At 32.4% G+C, this 16,709-nt stretch overlaps 3 protein-coding genes across 3 annotated transcripts in view; 2 read left to right on the top strand and 1 right to left on the bottom strand.

Annotated features, from left to right (window-relative positions):
• Positions 1-16,129, bottom strand: part of LOC140977585 (ras-related protein Rab5A-like) — a 23,873-nt gene extending 7,744 nt beyond the window's left edge. The window contains exons 1-6 of the mRNA XM_073442342.1: positions 15,948-16,129; positions 15,499-15,576; positions 15,244-15,411; positions 15,036-15,084; positions 14,756-14,829; positions 14,385-14,469 (exon numbers count right to left, since the gene is read on the bottom strand). Coding sequence (XP_073298443.1) covers positions 14,385-14,469; positions 14,756-14,829; positions 15,036-15,084; positions 15,244-15,411; positions 15,499-15,576; positions 15,948-15,989 — 496 coding nt within the window. The 5' untranslated portion in view covers positions 15,990-16,129. The remainder of the gene's footprint in view (positions 1-14,384; positions 14,470-14,755; positions 14,830-15,035; positions 15,085-15,243; positions 15,412-15,498; positions 15,577-15,947) is intronic.
• LOC140977535 (uncharacterized) lies at positions 6,947-7,725 on the top strand. The gene has a single exon (XM_073442281.1). It carries the CDS (start codon positions 7,045-7,047, stop codon positions 7,522-7,524), a length of 480 nt encoding a protein of 159 aa, XP_073298382.1. The 5' UTR covers positions 6,947-7,044; the 3' UTR covers positions 7,525-7,725.
• On the top strand, positions 11,218-13,426 carry LOC140977867 (cyclin-U4-1-like). The gene is made up of 2 exons (XM_073442596.1): positions 11,218-11,778; positions 12,964-13,426. Exons 1-2 carry the CDS (start codon positions 11,444-11,446, stop codon positions 13,277-13,279), a joined length of 651 nt encoding a protein of 216 aa, XP_073298697.1. The 5' UTR covers positions 11,218-11,443; the 3' UTR covers positions 13,280-13,426.
• Positions 16,130-16,709: the final 580 nt, after the last annotated feature.

Genomic DNA, 16,709 nt, shown 5'->3' with positions numbered 1-16,709 from the left:
AAAAAAGTAAAAATCTCAAACTCTCAAAATTATCACACTACACACTTTATAATATTTTTCTCTCAACTCAATTGTGATTTTCTTCACAAATGAGAGATCTATTTATAGAAAATTTTTACAAATAATCCAAAAATAAAATACATCATTACCTACATCATCACACACTAATTTTCAATATTCAACACCTAATTTTACCTAATTTTCAACATTCAACATTCACATTTTCAACACAAATATTTAACACATTTTTAAATAATTTTTCAACACTCCCCCTTGTGATGATGATCATAATGATTGTATACATTACGTGTTTTTATACTGCCTCGTTAAAAACCTTACTAGGAAAAACCCATTGGGATAAAAACCATAGTAAGGGAAAAAGAGTGCAGTCACGTAAACTCCCCCTCATGTTGACACGAACAATTCTTCACAAATTTCGTAGATTGCGCATCCCAATATTATATATGTGCTTTCTGAATATTGTCGTAGGAAGTGCCTTTGTGAAGAGATCTGATGAGTTTTCACTTGATTGAATGTGACGAACATCAATACATTTATTCTTCTCAAGCTCCTTGGTGAATGCGAAGAACTTAGGAGGAATATGTTTAGTTCTGTCGCTTTTTATGTATCCTTCTTTCATTTGAGCAACACATGCAGCATTATCTTCATATAGTATCACAGGCTTCTCGTCGAATGATAATCCGCATGAGATTTGGATATGTTGAGTCATTGATTTTAACCACACACATTCACGGCTTGCTTCATGTAGTGCAATAATCTCGGCATGATTTGATGAAGTTGTTACAAGTGTTTGTTTCTGTGAACGCCAAGAAATTGCAGTGCCTCCACGAGTAAATACATATCCAGTTTGAGAACGTGCTTTGTGTGGATCAGATAAGTATCCAGCATCGGCATAACCAATTATACTTGGATTAGCATCTTTTGAATACAAAAGTCCCAAGTCTGTCGTTCCTCGTAGATAACGGAATATATGTTTAATTCCGTTCCAATGTCTCTTTGTTGGATATGTGCTAAATCTTGCCAATAAATTTACGGCAAAAGATATATCAGGCCTTGTACAATTTGTAAGATACATAAGGGCACCGATAGCACTTAGATATGGTACTTCTGGACCAAGAATATCTTCATCATCTTCACATGGACGGAATGGATCCTTTTCTATGTTTAATGATCTAACAACCATTGGAGTACTTAAAGGATTTGATTTGTCCATATTAAAACGTTTAAGGATCTTTTCTGTATAATTTGTCTGGTGAACAAATATTCCACATTCTTTTTGTTCAATTTGTAAACCCAGACAATACTTGGTTTTTCCAAGATCCTTCATTTCAAATTCTTCTTTCAAGTATGACACAACTTCTTGAATTTCCTTATTTGTTCCAATGATGTTTAAATCATCAACATATACAGCAATAATTACGCATCCGGATGTTGTTTTCTTAATGAAAACACAAGGGCATATTGAATTATTTACATATCCCTTTTTCATCAAGTGATCACTTAGCCTATTATACCACATTCTGCCGGATTGCTTCAACCCATATAATGATCTTAGTAATTTCACAGAATAACATTCTCTGGGTTTTGAACTTTGTGCTTCAGGCATCTTAAATCCTTCAGGGATTTTCATATATATATTACTATCAAGTGATCCATATAAGTAGGCTGTAACAACATCCATAAGACGCATTTCTAAATTTTCAGATACTGCCAAGCTAATCAAATACCGAAACGTAATTGCATCCATCACAGGAGAATACGTTTCTTCATAATCAATTCCAGGCCTTTGAGAAAAACCTTGTGCAACAAGTCGAGCTTTATATCTTACTATTTCATTTTTCTCATTTCGCTTTCGAATAAAAACCCATTTGTATCCAACAGGTTTTACACCTTCAGGTGTAAGGACTATAGGTCCAAAAACATTACGTTTATTTAGCGAATCCAATTCAACCTGGATGGCATCTTTCCATTTTATCCAATCCTGCCGATTTTTACATTCACCAAAAGATTTTGGTTCATGATCTTCATTATCATTTATGATGTCGATTGCCACATTATAAGAAAATATATCATCAATTTCTTCTATATCTTTTCGGTTCCATATTTTTCCAGTATTAATATAATTGATAGAGATTTCATGATTCTCGTCAGTTTGTGGTTCTGACAAAACATTTTCATCATCATGTGTTTCTTCAGGAACATCATTCTCTATTTTGTGATCATTATGTGTTTCTTCAGGAACATCATTCTCTATTTTGTGATCATTGTGTTTCTCTATGAATTTTCTTTTTCGAGGATTTTTATCCTTGGAACCAACTGGCCTTCCACGCTTCAGGCGTTTAATGACATCATGACTATCTTCAATTTGTTTCTTCGGAATTTCAATTCGAGCAGGGGCATTTGCAGCATGTATATATGATTTAGTTACCCCTTTTGTGTCTGCAAATGCATCTGGTATTTGATTTGCTATTCTTTGCAAGTGCACAATTTGCTGTACATCTTTTTCACATTGTTTTGTTCTTGGATCCAGATGTAACAATGATGATACATACCATGTAATTTCTTTTTCGGTATGTTTCTGTTCTCCCCCTAACATTGGGAAGATTTCCTCATTAAAATGACAATCAGCAAAACGTGCTGTGAACACGTCGCCTGTCTGTGGTTCAAGATATCGAATGATCGATGGACTATCATAACCAATATAAATTCCAATCTTTCTTTGAGGTCCCATTTTCTTTCGTTGAGGTGGTGCAATAGGCACATACACCATACATCCAAAAATTCTCAGATGAGAAATGTCTGGTTCTTTACCAAATGCAAGCTGCAATGGGGAGTATTTATGATATGCACTTGGTCTGATGCGAATTAATGAAGCAGCATGTAAAATTGCATGTCCCCATATAGAAATAGGGAGCTTTGTTTTCATAATCATTGGTCTAGCAATCATTTGCAGACGTTTAATCAATGATTCAGCCAATCCATTTTGAGTATGTACATGAGCAACAGGATGCTCAACAATGATTCCCATAGACATACAATAATCATTGAAAGTCTGGGAAGTAAATTCACCAGCATTATCAAGTCTAATTTTCTTGATTGTATAATCGGGAAATTGATTCCTCAATTTTATTATTTGAGCAAGTAATCTTGCAAATGCAACATTTCGAGTTGACAATAAACATACATGTGACCATCTGCTGGAGGCATCAATCAATACCATAAAGTATCTGAATGGTCCACATGGTGGATGGATTGGTCCACAAATATCACCCTGAATACATTCAAGAAACATTAGTGATTCAGTTTGGATTTTGGCTGATTATGGTCTCATAATAAGTTTTCCAAGAGAACATGCTTTACATTGAAACTTATTATTCTGAAAGATCTTCTGGTCTTTCAACGGATGACCATGTGTATTTTCTATAATTCTTCGCATCATTGTTGAACCAGGATGTCCTAATCGATCATGCCAATTGGTTAATATTGAAGAATTATCAACTACCATGTTTGATTCAATGGGACTTATATGTGTATAATGCAATCCAGTAGAGATCATTGGTAGTTTTTCAATCACATATTTCTTTCTTTATTTATATGTGGTAAGACACATATATTTCTCATTCCCTTCATTCATTGTTTGAGTATCATACCCATGGGAATATATATCATTAAAACTCAACAAATTTTTTTTCGATCGTGGTGAATACAAAGCATCATTGATTAAAAATTTTGTACCATTAGGTAACAAAAATTGTGCTTTACCACATCCTTTAATCAAGTCTACAGGACCTGATATTGTATTCATCATTGTTTTTCTTGGTTTTAGTTCCAAGAAGTATCTTTTATCTCAGAGGATAGTGTGCGTTATACCACTATCAGGTATGCAAACTTCAGCTTGGTTCATAGCATTTTCCATATTTGAACTTCAAAAAAAAATATGCAATGAAATAAAATACTGACAATACAATACAATACATATTTAAAAATATAACACACTATAAAACATTATCATACGAGTACATGGAAAAATAAAACATTTTACATATTTATTCCACCAGCAAATTGATCATTGTCTGAGAAATGAATCAGAAAATCTCCAGCATCAAAATGAGTTGAATCACTCAAAGGTTCACTATGCTCAGCGAAGTTGGTCTCCTTTTCTTTCCCCTTTATTGATTCTTTATAAAGTTTACAAAGGTGCTCAGGGGCTCGACAAATACGGGACCAATGTCCTGGAGTACCACATCTGAAACAAGAACTTTCAAATATTTTTGAGTGATTCTCATTAACACTCATATTCTCATGGTGCCTTTTCGGTGGATGGTTTGGGACGCTCTTTTGAGATGAGTTATAGAAATAACTATCTCGATTATTTTCAAAACCACGGCTGCGTCCACGATCACGACCACTTCCACGTCCCCGTCCACGTCCACGTCCACGACCTCGATTTTGTCCTCGACCAAAATCTTGTCTATAACTTTAATTTTGGTTTCCAGGTTTAAATTCATTTTTGCTTACAACATTTACTTCTGGAAATGCTGTTGATCCAGTGGGTCGGGACTGATGATTTCTCATTAATAGCTCGTTGTTCTTTTCCGCCACAAGAAGACAGGCGATGAGTTCAGAATATCTCGCAAATCCACGCACTCTATATTGTTGCTGTAGCGTTATATTTGATGCGTGAAACGTGGAAAATGTTTTTTCAAGCATTTCTGATTCTGTAACCTCATGTCCCCAAAATTTTAATTGCGAGATTATTCGATACATCGCCGAATTGTAATCACTTACTTTCTTAAAATCTTGGAATCTCAACATATTCCATTCATCAATGGCAGTCGGAAGTATAACTTCCCTTATATGATCAAATCTTTCTTTTAATCCTTCCATAGAGCCATATGATCTTTTTCGATGAGATATTCACATTTCAAACCTTCATCAAGATGTCGACGCAAAAATATTATAGCTTTTGCTTTTTCTTGTGATGAAGATATATCATTTTCTTTAATAGTCTCGCTTAGACCCAATGACTCAAGATGCATTTCTACATCGAGAGTCCATGGCATATAATTTTTCCCAGTAATGTCGAGTGCAACAAATTCGAGCTTTGTTAAGTTTGACATGGTGGTACTTTTTCTTCTGTTTTGGAGCTTGGAAAAATATGGAGGACTTTTAGAGCTTCGTGCTGATAACGTGTTGTGAAAGAGTAAAAATTTACGGTAAAAAGTAAAAATCTCAAACTCTCAAAATTATCACACTACACACTTTATAATATTTTTCTCTCAACTCAATTGTGATTTTCTTCACAAATGAGAGATCTATTTATAAAAAATCTTTACAAATAATCCAAAAATAAATTACATAATTACCTTCATCATTACACACAAATTTCAATATTCAACAACTAATTTTACTTAATTTTCAACATTCAAATATTCAACATTCAATATTCAAATATTCAATATTAAAATATTAAATTTCAACAGAACAAATGTTTTCCCCCTTTTTTTGGGAGAAGTATACGACAGATTTGGACAGCAACCGGCGCAACTCGGTCGAGCGGCTCGATCGAACTTGGTTCGAAGTTCGTTTTAGTTGAAATATTAGTATTAATGAAATTCATATTTCACACTTAACAAGAATTAAGTTATTTTGACAATGAGAGCTTGACTCAATGATTAACGTTGATGTCCTGAGATTTGTTGATCTCAGGTTCGAATATCACTGATTGTGAATAGTTTTCTTAATTTATTTAGCTAGATTTATTTGTGTGTTTTTTTTTTTTACTTTCTTTACTCGAGAAAAGAAGTATTGTGTAAATGTAATTTGCATAAATGAATATATATAATGTAGCTACAATGATTTTTTTTCCAAATAATTAATTTTAAAAAGCAGACGTGGGTCTAAGGGAAAATATCAGACCGAAATTGAAAGTTCACAACCACCCCAAAATGTATGGAATAATGGACTTGTACCACATTTCGCCTCACTCTCGTCTCAATATCAATAATTTTGGGTCAAGAACCAAAACGTGAAATTTCCAAAATCACACACAAATTTTTTGTGAGACGGTCTCACGAGTCAATTTTATAAGATAAATTTTTTATTTGAGTCAATCATGAAAAATTATTTTTTTTATATAAAAAATATTACTTATTATTATAAATGTGAACATAATTGACATGTCTCAGAAATAAAATTATGTGAAACCGTTTCACAAGAACCTTACCACAAAAGCACATGGTCTTGGGATCTAGTCCCACCAAGTGTGAGTTGTGTTTGTTTATTGTTGTATTATTAGATTAATTGATGCTGATATTAATAATTTATTTATGTTGATAGTAATATTTTGATATCGATTAATTTTAAACTTAGTTTTTTCGCCTTTTGAATTACACGATTACTGATGCGATTTGCCATAGTTTATTCGTCTAATTTTAATTGTGTTGAGTGAAATTAAATAATGAAAACAATGACCTAGTAGGAGCTAATATGGTAGTGTTCCATTAACAAAGACTTATATATCATATAATTGTTAAAAGGCAAAAACTTATGTGAGATGGTCTCACGGGTCGTATTTTGTTAGACGGATCTCTTATTTGGGTCATCCATGAAAAGTATTGCTTTTTATTGTGAATATCGGTAGGATTGACCCGTCTCACAGATAAAGATACATGAGACCGTCTCACAAGAGACCTACTCTTGTTCAAATGATTAAAGTTGACATTAATTTTAAACCCAATCATAATTTGTGAAGTAGATCGTGGTGGAGATGCGCATTGTGGGGAAAATCACCCAATTCCCGACAAGTGCACCATAAGGTCTCTAGTGTCAACATTAAACTCCTTACTACTCAATTAACTTATATTCTTTAAATATTACAACGAGGAACATTGAATAAATATTAACTACAAGAAACGAGGGATAACTTCCCACCACTTTATATATTGGAGTACACCAAAAGTCTAGATAGCCACCTCTTGCTATTTGAACTATCAACTCTTTGTAGTATACATACTTGAAAAAATGAGGTCTTTGGCTATCCAGTGCACTCTCGTTCTTGTTTTCTTGATTGCCATCAGTTCAGCGGCGCTTAAGATCCATGGCGGAGGTGGTGGTACGTGGAGGATGGGTGCTTCAAAGGAGCCCCCGATGCCTAGCGCCATGATAGATAATCCTCATGAAGGCGGTAGCGGGTCAGCCCATGGTCCGAATTGGGACTATAGTTGGGGGTGGGGCTCGAGCCCAGCATCTGGATGGGGTTACGGGTCGGGTTCGGGCAAGTCTCCTAATGGATTTGGGAAGGGTTCGGGCTCTGGGTTTGGTTATGGGACTGGGACGGGGTTTGGGTATGGCTATGGAAGCGGTGGAGCTCGTGGGGGTGGTCACAGGAGTGGTGGAGGTTCCGGTGGAAATGGGGGCGGTGCTGGCGGTGGAAGTAGTGGCTCTGATGACCGTGATCACCATTCAACATCGCTTTCCAACAGCAAAAACAAACATGACTGATGGCTAAATAAGGAATGATAGCACGGGGTATCTTTTACTTTGAATACCATGGCCTAACTATAAATTATATGTATCTCTATATTATGGATCACTTAATAAAATAAGTCATGCGCCAATTTATTGGTCTTGTATTATGTACCCGTGTATGCCATAAAGAAGTGTTTACTACCAGAAAGAGTCATATGCAAGAAATTTTATATATATATACATATGTGTGTAATTTTGATATGTTGTTCACTAATTGTGTACAACTCTGTACTCATCGTTGATGTGACACTCACTTATTGGACACGATAAATCATATCAAAATTGTATATCCACTAGGTGAATATGACATCAGCGGTGGGAACAGTTAATGGATAACATATCAAAATTCTAAATACAGTTTTGATATAATTAACATCCACCATGAACACTTATATGAACACTGTTGAGATGAGGTCATGTACAATCAATAAACGAGTATCATTTCAGACGATGCTCACATAGATACTTATAATAGATGCTCATCTTATCAAAGACCCAAGGAAGTTTAGAGAATTACTAGTGTTTGGGCCTTGGGCTTAACTTGAATGGTTTATATGACCAGACCTCGAAGGAAAATATCGGGTTCTTAAATTAAATAAGAAAAATACGTAGCAAATTAATTTTATTTCACATTTTTCTTTGAGAAATGTAGTAAGTTGTTGATAAGGCAAAATATAAATTTTAGTTCTGTATATATCGTGTTGTGACATTTTTAGTTTTTTTTTCTGAAACAATTATTGTCCTATAACTATCTCACGAAATCAATTTGTCATTCTCCTCAAAATTATATAATTAAATGGGTAATATCATTGTTAAATTTTTATAATTATATTGTTAAACATATGTGCATGTCTTGGAGAAATTTTCTAACCATCTACTCATAAAAATTTTAGGTTAATATTAGTAATTTAATTACATGATTTTTAGAAAAATTACCGAAATTGATACGAGGCTTTTTAGATAAAATTCAAAAACGAATCCATGAGATTTTATGTCCAGAGCGGACAATATCATATTATTGTAGAGCAGATACTCAAAAGAAAGAGGTGAGAACTCAAAGAAAATCCGTGATGAGATCGAGGTATGCGGTGCTCCAAATATTTCATGTAAGACGTGCGCTCCCACTAGGTCTCCCATTTGTTTGGTACTTAATTAGAATAAAATATTAGAGACATATTTCCAAAAAAAAAATGTATAATGGATATACAATTAATTAAATTACAATTTCTTTAAAATTTTCAGCAAACCAAATTAATCCCATCTCAAATATTTAACAACCAAGACATATAATCCCATCCCATGTAGTATCAAAGAGGTTCCATTACCTCACCAACGTGTGCACCACCAATTCAAGAAACATCTTCACCACCATTTGTGTTAACAATTAATTAATAAATTACTCCATGAAATAATAGATATGTGTCCGATCTTTATTCATATTTTACAAGAGATATATTAGCCGATAAAAATTTATACAATGTGGGTGGAAAATATATTTAATTTAATAATATAAAGTAAAAAACATTATTATTTTGCATCCATGCCATAAAAATAAAGTTAAACTTATAATTTTGGTAATGTAAATCTGTATCTTAGTAATTTTGGTATTCGACGTTGTGAAAATTTCAGTTTTAGTACAATAAATTTAGAATTTTTCACTTTGGTTATTTTACGACTTGACTTTGATGTGATACCAATGTGGTGCTCATGTTTACGGTTTCACATAAGCTCTGTTGATGAAAAATGTCCAAAATTATCTAAAATATACATTAACTAAAACTTAATTTTGATAAAAATAAATTATTAAAATTGCAAAAAAAAAATAATAAACATAGAGGACATAATTCACAATTTGTACTAAATCAAGTCAAATATCCCACCGGAAATTCATTGGTACGTTCATATCTTGTATTTCAAATTATTGACATTAATTATGTGAAAGGAAGACCATACTTTTATACGCTTTTAGTATTTGTTATGTAGAATTTGAGATGCCTCTAATGGAGGCTCACATTGGGTGGATCAATAGTCCCAAAATATTTATATAAAATCTTAAAAAGAATATATAAATGCAAATTTCAAGAAATTTTTAAAGTTGGGACAACTAATGAAAGAATATTAATCACTACAAGAGTAACGGAGATTTATAATCGAATTAGAGACAGAAAGTAATATTACTGGTCTCTAATTTGAGACCGAATGTAGTAATGTCGGTCGCTAACCGTTTGACTCTCTTTAAAAAGATACTTATTTACTTTTTGCGACCAGTGGCGAAAGCGAGATCTCTAAATAGTGACCGATTTTATAATGTGGTCTCTATTGAGAGATCGAAATCAGTAATGTATTAAGTTGACAGTCGCACAGCGCAAAAAAACCCATAAAAATTAAATTATTGTTTGTTGTTAAACAGATCATATTTCTTTTAAATTTTTTTTATGATACACATATTTTTTTTTTAATATTACACATAATAAAAATTAATGAGATTATTCTCTTCAATGATATAGTAAAAAAAAGATTTTATTTTTTCAACTTCACATAGCAATATATAAATTTGTGTCTGATTTCTTGAGTGATGTCCTAAACAAGACCATAATTAATGCCTTGACAATATGTAGACGAATCATTTTCCCATGCATCATTGTTTGATAACCATGTCGCCATTATTGAACCCTTCGTTGCAAGCACAAGTTTCCATTGTTAGGTAACTAATCCAAGATAAGCAATGTGTAGATGTGTTACAAAATTCACAAGGACAAAATCTATTTTATATTATAAATACATTAACCACAATTTGCTATGGATATATACAATTTAGTGGACTATAATGGTCATTTATAGAACAAGTTTGAAGATTTGGAAGCTTCAATTACACGAGTAGTCAGTAAAAATAACTTAGGATGGTACATTGTAGCGTATCAAATAATACATACCGTATATCTTACCGAAAATTATGGTATTAAAAATATTTATAACGATATCAATACCGTACCGAATATTTCGGTATACCAAAATTTTCGATATGTCTTATTTGCATACCGATTATACAGAAAACGTTGCGGTATACCGAGATTTCGATACATTATCGATATATATTGTTTCATACCGAAAAAATATCTTATATTTTTTGAAAATTTTAACTTTATTATTTAAAAATATTATATTATTTTTAATTTATATATTATTCCGGATTTTCTTTATATATCGAAAATTTTCAAATTTCATATCATTATTGTACCGAACTTGGGTATACTGAAAATTAGATATTTTTTCTCATTCATAAAAATAGCCTAGCTAGTAATTAAGGTGCTAAGTTAAATAAATATTACATGGTTTAACAAGAATATATTCTTAAATGAAACAAATTTTTTTTAAAATCAAACCCGAACTAATTAGAACCATCGAAAAATTGACGAATTATCAGTTGGTACATCAAAACTTACCTATAACACACTACATAAATATAAATAAATTATACACGTCCTTCAAATATAAAATAAATATACATATATATTATAATTAAATGAAACAAAATAAAATTTTAGAACAATGAATCCCAAATATATTTTTTTTCCATTTTATTTCCACATTAGAAGAAGTAAAAAAAAAAAAATTTAAAAGTTCATCAGTGGATAAAATTGGTCAACAAGACCAGCTCAATTCCAACCCTATTTCCGCGTGAATCCCATATATACATATTCTTCCTATATAAACACCAAACCACAAACACTCTCCTCACTTCTTCATCATGTTCAAACACAAAGCTAGCTACACCATTACATTTACTTATTTAATTCCCACTATTAATAGTTAATTACTTATATATAAAGAAAAAATTTACTCAAAAAATAATTAAAAAAAAACCCATCAAGCTTCCGCAAATACTCTATCAATGGCAGAATTTGAGAGCTTTCAGGTGATGCAAAAGGTCATAAAGTTCCTGTCTTCCCTTATCCAAAGAGCCGCGGAAACAAACGACGTCTTTCGGGACTTAAGTACGCAGAAAATATCGATTTTTCATGGCTTGACTAGGCCAACTATCTCGGTGCAATGCTACCTGGAGAGGATATTCAAGTATGCAAACTGTAGCCCTAGTTGCTTCATCGTGGCATATATTTATTTGGATCGATTCGCGATGAAGCAGCCGTTTCTGCCGATTAACTCTTACAATGTGCATCGGCTGCTCATTGCCAGTGTGTTGGTTTCTGCAAAGTTCATGGATGACATGTAAGTTAATCTCTTGAAATCTTGATGCTTAGTTTATTTATGTCAGCATTCTCACCACAAATATTATGAATAAGACATCATTGTTTATGAATTATTAGACATAAAATGTAACAGTTATGATCAAGATTTTTGAATCATTACACACACACACACACACACACAGAGTTTTCTTTGCTATGAAAATTAAATATTTTCTTCTTCTTCTTCAAAGAACTGTCTTTTTTTTAAAAAGAAAATTAAGTTTAATTAATTGTGTTTTTCTTTGTTGTTAACTAATGTTACTATTCTTGGAATGGGCTATTGGTGAGGCAATAATTTCTCCATTCCATTGATATCTATGGTGTACACTAATGGGTGAAATGGACATTTGACCATCCTCAAATGAATAGCTTTCGAAATTTTTTATATTATTTAAAAAATCTTAAATAAAATATTCTTATAATTTAAATTAAAATATATTAAAATTATATTTGAAAGCAAAGATCTAAGCAGAATTCATACCATGTTCTATTTTAAAACAAGATACAATGTTTAGGTTCCAAAGCTTCTTGATATATGATGAGTTTAAGTAAAGTATTAAAAAAAAGGGAAAAAATAGAATAAGGGCTATTAATAAATTAAGCATGTGAAATCCTCAATGTTTCACAGTCACAGCCACCTAAGATTTGGTGTCCCTTTGTGTGCATCCATCCAAAGGAACTTCCCATGTTTATAAATTAACAAATTCTAATTAATTACTATTTCCTATAATATTAAGTAAAAAATGTAGGAATATTCTGCCTGCGTTAATCTACAATAAACAATGACTTTTCAACAAATTAGAAATCAAGAAAATAAAATATTTAATCCACTTATTAAATCCTTCATTAGCATACTCAAAATGTTTCAGTACACATTCTTTGAATGTATTTATTCTCAATAGAGAAATGAAATACCCCATTTATTCCCCCTGGTTTCTATGTTAGCTAATGGTTAGTGTTAAGCTACGTCGCGACCGGAGCAAATTCGAGTGATTGTATCGTTTTGTTAACCTTGTTGAGAGTTGACACGGTTTGAATGAGCGATCGAGCTAGGAACTCTAATGTGGTTTATGTTTATGGTATAAGTTGGATTAAATTGCGTACACCATTTGGTACGAATGATAAGACTTCATGAAATCCTTGTTTTTAAATCTGTATTTTTCAGATTCTACAACAATGCCTACTATGCCAAAGTAGGAGGAATAAACACAGTGGAGATGAATCTTCTTGAAATGGATTTCTTGTTCGGTTTAGGATTTGAATTAAATGTGTCGCCCTCAACTTTTCACACATATTGCTGTTTTCTCCAGAGGGAAATGGTGCTTGAATTCCCTCCATTGAATATACCACCAAGGCTTACTTCTTCAGAGAATGATAATCATAATAATTATAATATTAATAATAATAAGCTCCATTATTATGGGATTAATAACAATGAAGAATCTGCTGGATCTACTCATCAACGCCAACTAGCAGTTTAATTAGTTTAGGTTTATAGTAAGTGATATTTCATGTATTTTTCCCCTTTCTTTTTTAGTATTACTGATCAATTTTGTATCTTAAATAGATTCGTACACGATCGTAGCTTATATGTATTTGGAGCTGACTCTCATGGTTTAAACTAATGGTGTTCATCGATCGGTTCGGTTCAGTTTTCGATTTTTTATTTCGGTTTTTTATTTCGATTTTCGATTTCAGAAATATATAATCTGATATCCGAACCATTTTTTTTGGGTTCGATTTGGTTTTGTACCGAAATGGTTCAGTTATTTCGATCGGTTATTTTGGTTTTGATACGATTATTTAAATTAATAAGATAATTAATATATTGTAAAATATAATATGTTATCTTTTTACATGATTTCTTAGTAAAACATTTAAATATAAAATCTAAACATTTAAATATAAAATCTAAATGAATTACATAAACAACAATCAAATAAATATTATTCAAAATAATTCATCATTCACTGATATCATCTCAAAAAAATATAATAAAAATAAAATTATTAATTTAATGAAATTTCGATTTTTTCGGTCGGTTCGATTTTGACATATATAATCCGAAACCGAACCAAATAAATTTCGATTTTAACATATATATCCGAATTATAAAATCCGATTTTCGGTTCGATTCAGTGTTCGGTTTTTTTTGTTTGGATTTTCTATTTTTTCGAATTTATCCGAAGTTTGAACACCCCTAATTTAAAATTGTGACCCTTGCATTATCCCGACCTGTTTTTACCGACACGTGATGCTCATTTGTACTTGGCTCCCACTAGATCTTTTATGCAGCAATTGCATAAATATTCAATCTAATTGGCACATAAAGAAAATATAAAATGCAGAGACAGTATTTTAAAATCAAAGGTGGTTCAGACAGTTCTCACTTTGCCCGTGTCTCTTTTTTTGTTGTACCTTAAACATTGGTAACATACAAATGTATATTCATTCATCCTAAACAACACGAAAATGTTCTTCGCCCTTCATTCGACAAATTCATTCCACTTTGTTGCGGGGGACTAACTTTTGTCAGTCTATTTGCTGCACATGGAGAGTGGGGGGAAGAAAGAATAAGTTATATNAAGAAGAGCTCGTTGATGTTGAAGGCAGTTTTTGCGGATGTCTCCATGAAGAACATCCCATTTTCGTCAGAAAATTTCTCCCCGTCCTGCGTGAAACTCCATAACAAAAGTTAGTTCCGAATCAGAACTTGTAACCTGCTCAGTTGAATGTTAACTTGATTAAGACTTAACAGCTAGCAAAGCCAGGATTTTCGCATGAAGGGACAGAATGAAAACTTCGAAGTTCAAAAGTTTTAGAGGGTGCAAAATCATGCTTTCGTGAATGCACAGCATATAAAACAGATTTAGGATTCTGCAGAATAATTAAAACAGTAAAGGAGAAAGGCGGCAGCACTTTGGATTCAGAAGATGAAAAAAAAGGGATAATCATACTTCATTCTTGACCTCTCTTCTTGATTCCAAGTCACATTTGTTAGCCACCAAAGCCATCACCAGATTTGGAGAAGCTGAAAAACGAGTTACAATGGAAGAGAATTTGGATTAAATATGCTTTCCAAACATACTATATTTTGCACTCATATAAAAGCCGATGCATCAGTTTCACGTCCCATGTATAACAAGTCGGGCCGGGTTGATACTAACAAAGCCCCAAACCATACAACACATTACTTTTTTGACTTTTAACTTACAATACAGGAAAAAACAGAATCACCTTTTCTTTTGAGCTCTTCCACCCATTTTTTGGCTCTCACAAAAGTGTCCTGAAACAGACAGACATAAGACATTCATATTACGAACCAAAACCAACTTATCCAATTGAACTCAAAAAATGACATGAATCAGTAACCAAACATCTATTTTGAAAATGCGGCATTTGAAGTGACAATCTACCAAAGACTGGCGAACAACAAAATGCATACCATGTTCGTTATGTCGTAAACGACTATCGCTGCCCCTGCACCACGGTAGTACATTGGAGCTAAGCTGTGGTACCTTTCCTGCCCCGCTGTGTCCCATATATCAAATTTGACAGTTGCTTCTGGTAGTGACAGTATCTGAGTAAAAAAAGCTGCCCCTATTGTTGCTTCCTATATATAAACACACACACGCATGTATCTTATGTTGGACATCATAGGTAGCAAGAAAATGAACATGTTAGTGTTTGGAAGAGATACCTGGTGTTCAGAAAATTGACCCTTCACAAATCTTAGTGCCACACTAGTTTTCCCAGTTCCCATGTCTCCCAAAAGAACCTTGTACAAAATGCAATTATAAGTTCGTGTATTTTGAATTCATAGACTGAAATCTCTGCGTTAATTTAAAATAAAATATCATAACAGGATGCAAGTGAACCAGAGCTAATCAAACCCTTTTTTCTGCAGAAAAAATTAACATAACCGAATCGAAACATACAGATTTAGAGTACTAATTTAATTCCCTTGAATCGAACTTTTGCAAATTGATTACGTATACCAGAGCCAAATGAATCTCTAGGTCCACCAATAAAACAAAATTAAATCTTGCCAACCAAACAAAATGGCAAATAGTTCGATCCCTTCGTAAACAATAATAAAAGGAAGAAATCGAAGTACGTAAATATTCAAGAAAGTTCAGACATACCCACCAGCTTGGCTTGAATAATTTTGTTTCCACGAGCAGCTGCCATTTTTCAAAGCTTTAAGTGATCAACAAATGCAAATTAAACTTATTGCTCTTTAGAGAAGAAGATTTAAAGGGAACGTTAGGTTGGATTTTTCTCGAAAGAATTTGGCTTTGACCGATTGTTTGATTTTTGTGAAATTATTACATCATATAATTTATTGAATTATATTTCTTCATCATTAAGTGGTATCTAAAACAGGGATTAAAAGTAAATTATCGGTTATTTTAAATTTTACAACTTTTTGCTATTTTAGTTTAAATTATATACCAATTTAAATGAACACTGATGGATTTCTTGCATAAATATGGATGGACAAGCTAACGCATTCAAACAATTAAATAACTTGTAGTGAAATGATGATTAAGAAATCCATACAAAAATTATTGTTTAAATATTCTTACAAAATGAAGTATACATTATATCTTGTTCTGAAAATTGAGGTGTAATACATCTAAATAAAAAAAAAAATAAAAATAAAGTTAGAGATATGATCCTTAGAAACTTACCAAATTGTGATGCTTAGAAATTAAGACTAATTTCTTAATTCCAAGTTGGAATTCATTAATTGAATTATCAACTAAAGTAGTGAAGGATCGGTTTTGACCTCTTTGAAGGTGCTTCAAATACAATATTCTCCATAAGCTTCAATAGCTTGTATTCTAACAATGAATACACAGATGAATTAAATCGAGTTTGGTTTTCAAACCAAGTAAAAGATACTCG

The sequence above is a fragment of the Primulina huaijiensis genome, chromosome 5 (assembly GCF_012295235.1).
Source record: "Primulina huaijiensis isolate GDHJ02 chromosome 5, ASM1229523v2, whole genome shotgun sequence".
NCBI classification, from domain to species: domain Eukaryota; kingdom Viridiplantae; phylum Streptophyta; class Magnoliopsida; order Lamiales; family Gesneriaceae; genus Primulina; species Primulina huaijiensis.
This window is presented reverse-complemented; position numbering and strand designations above follow the sequence as displayed.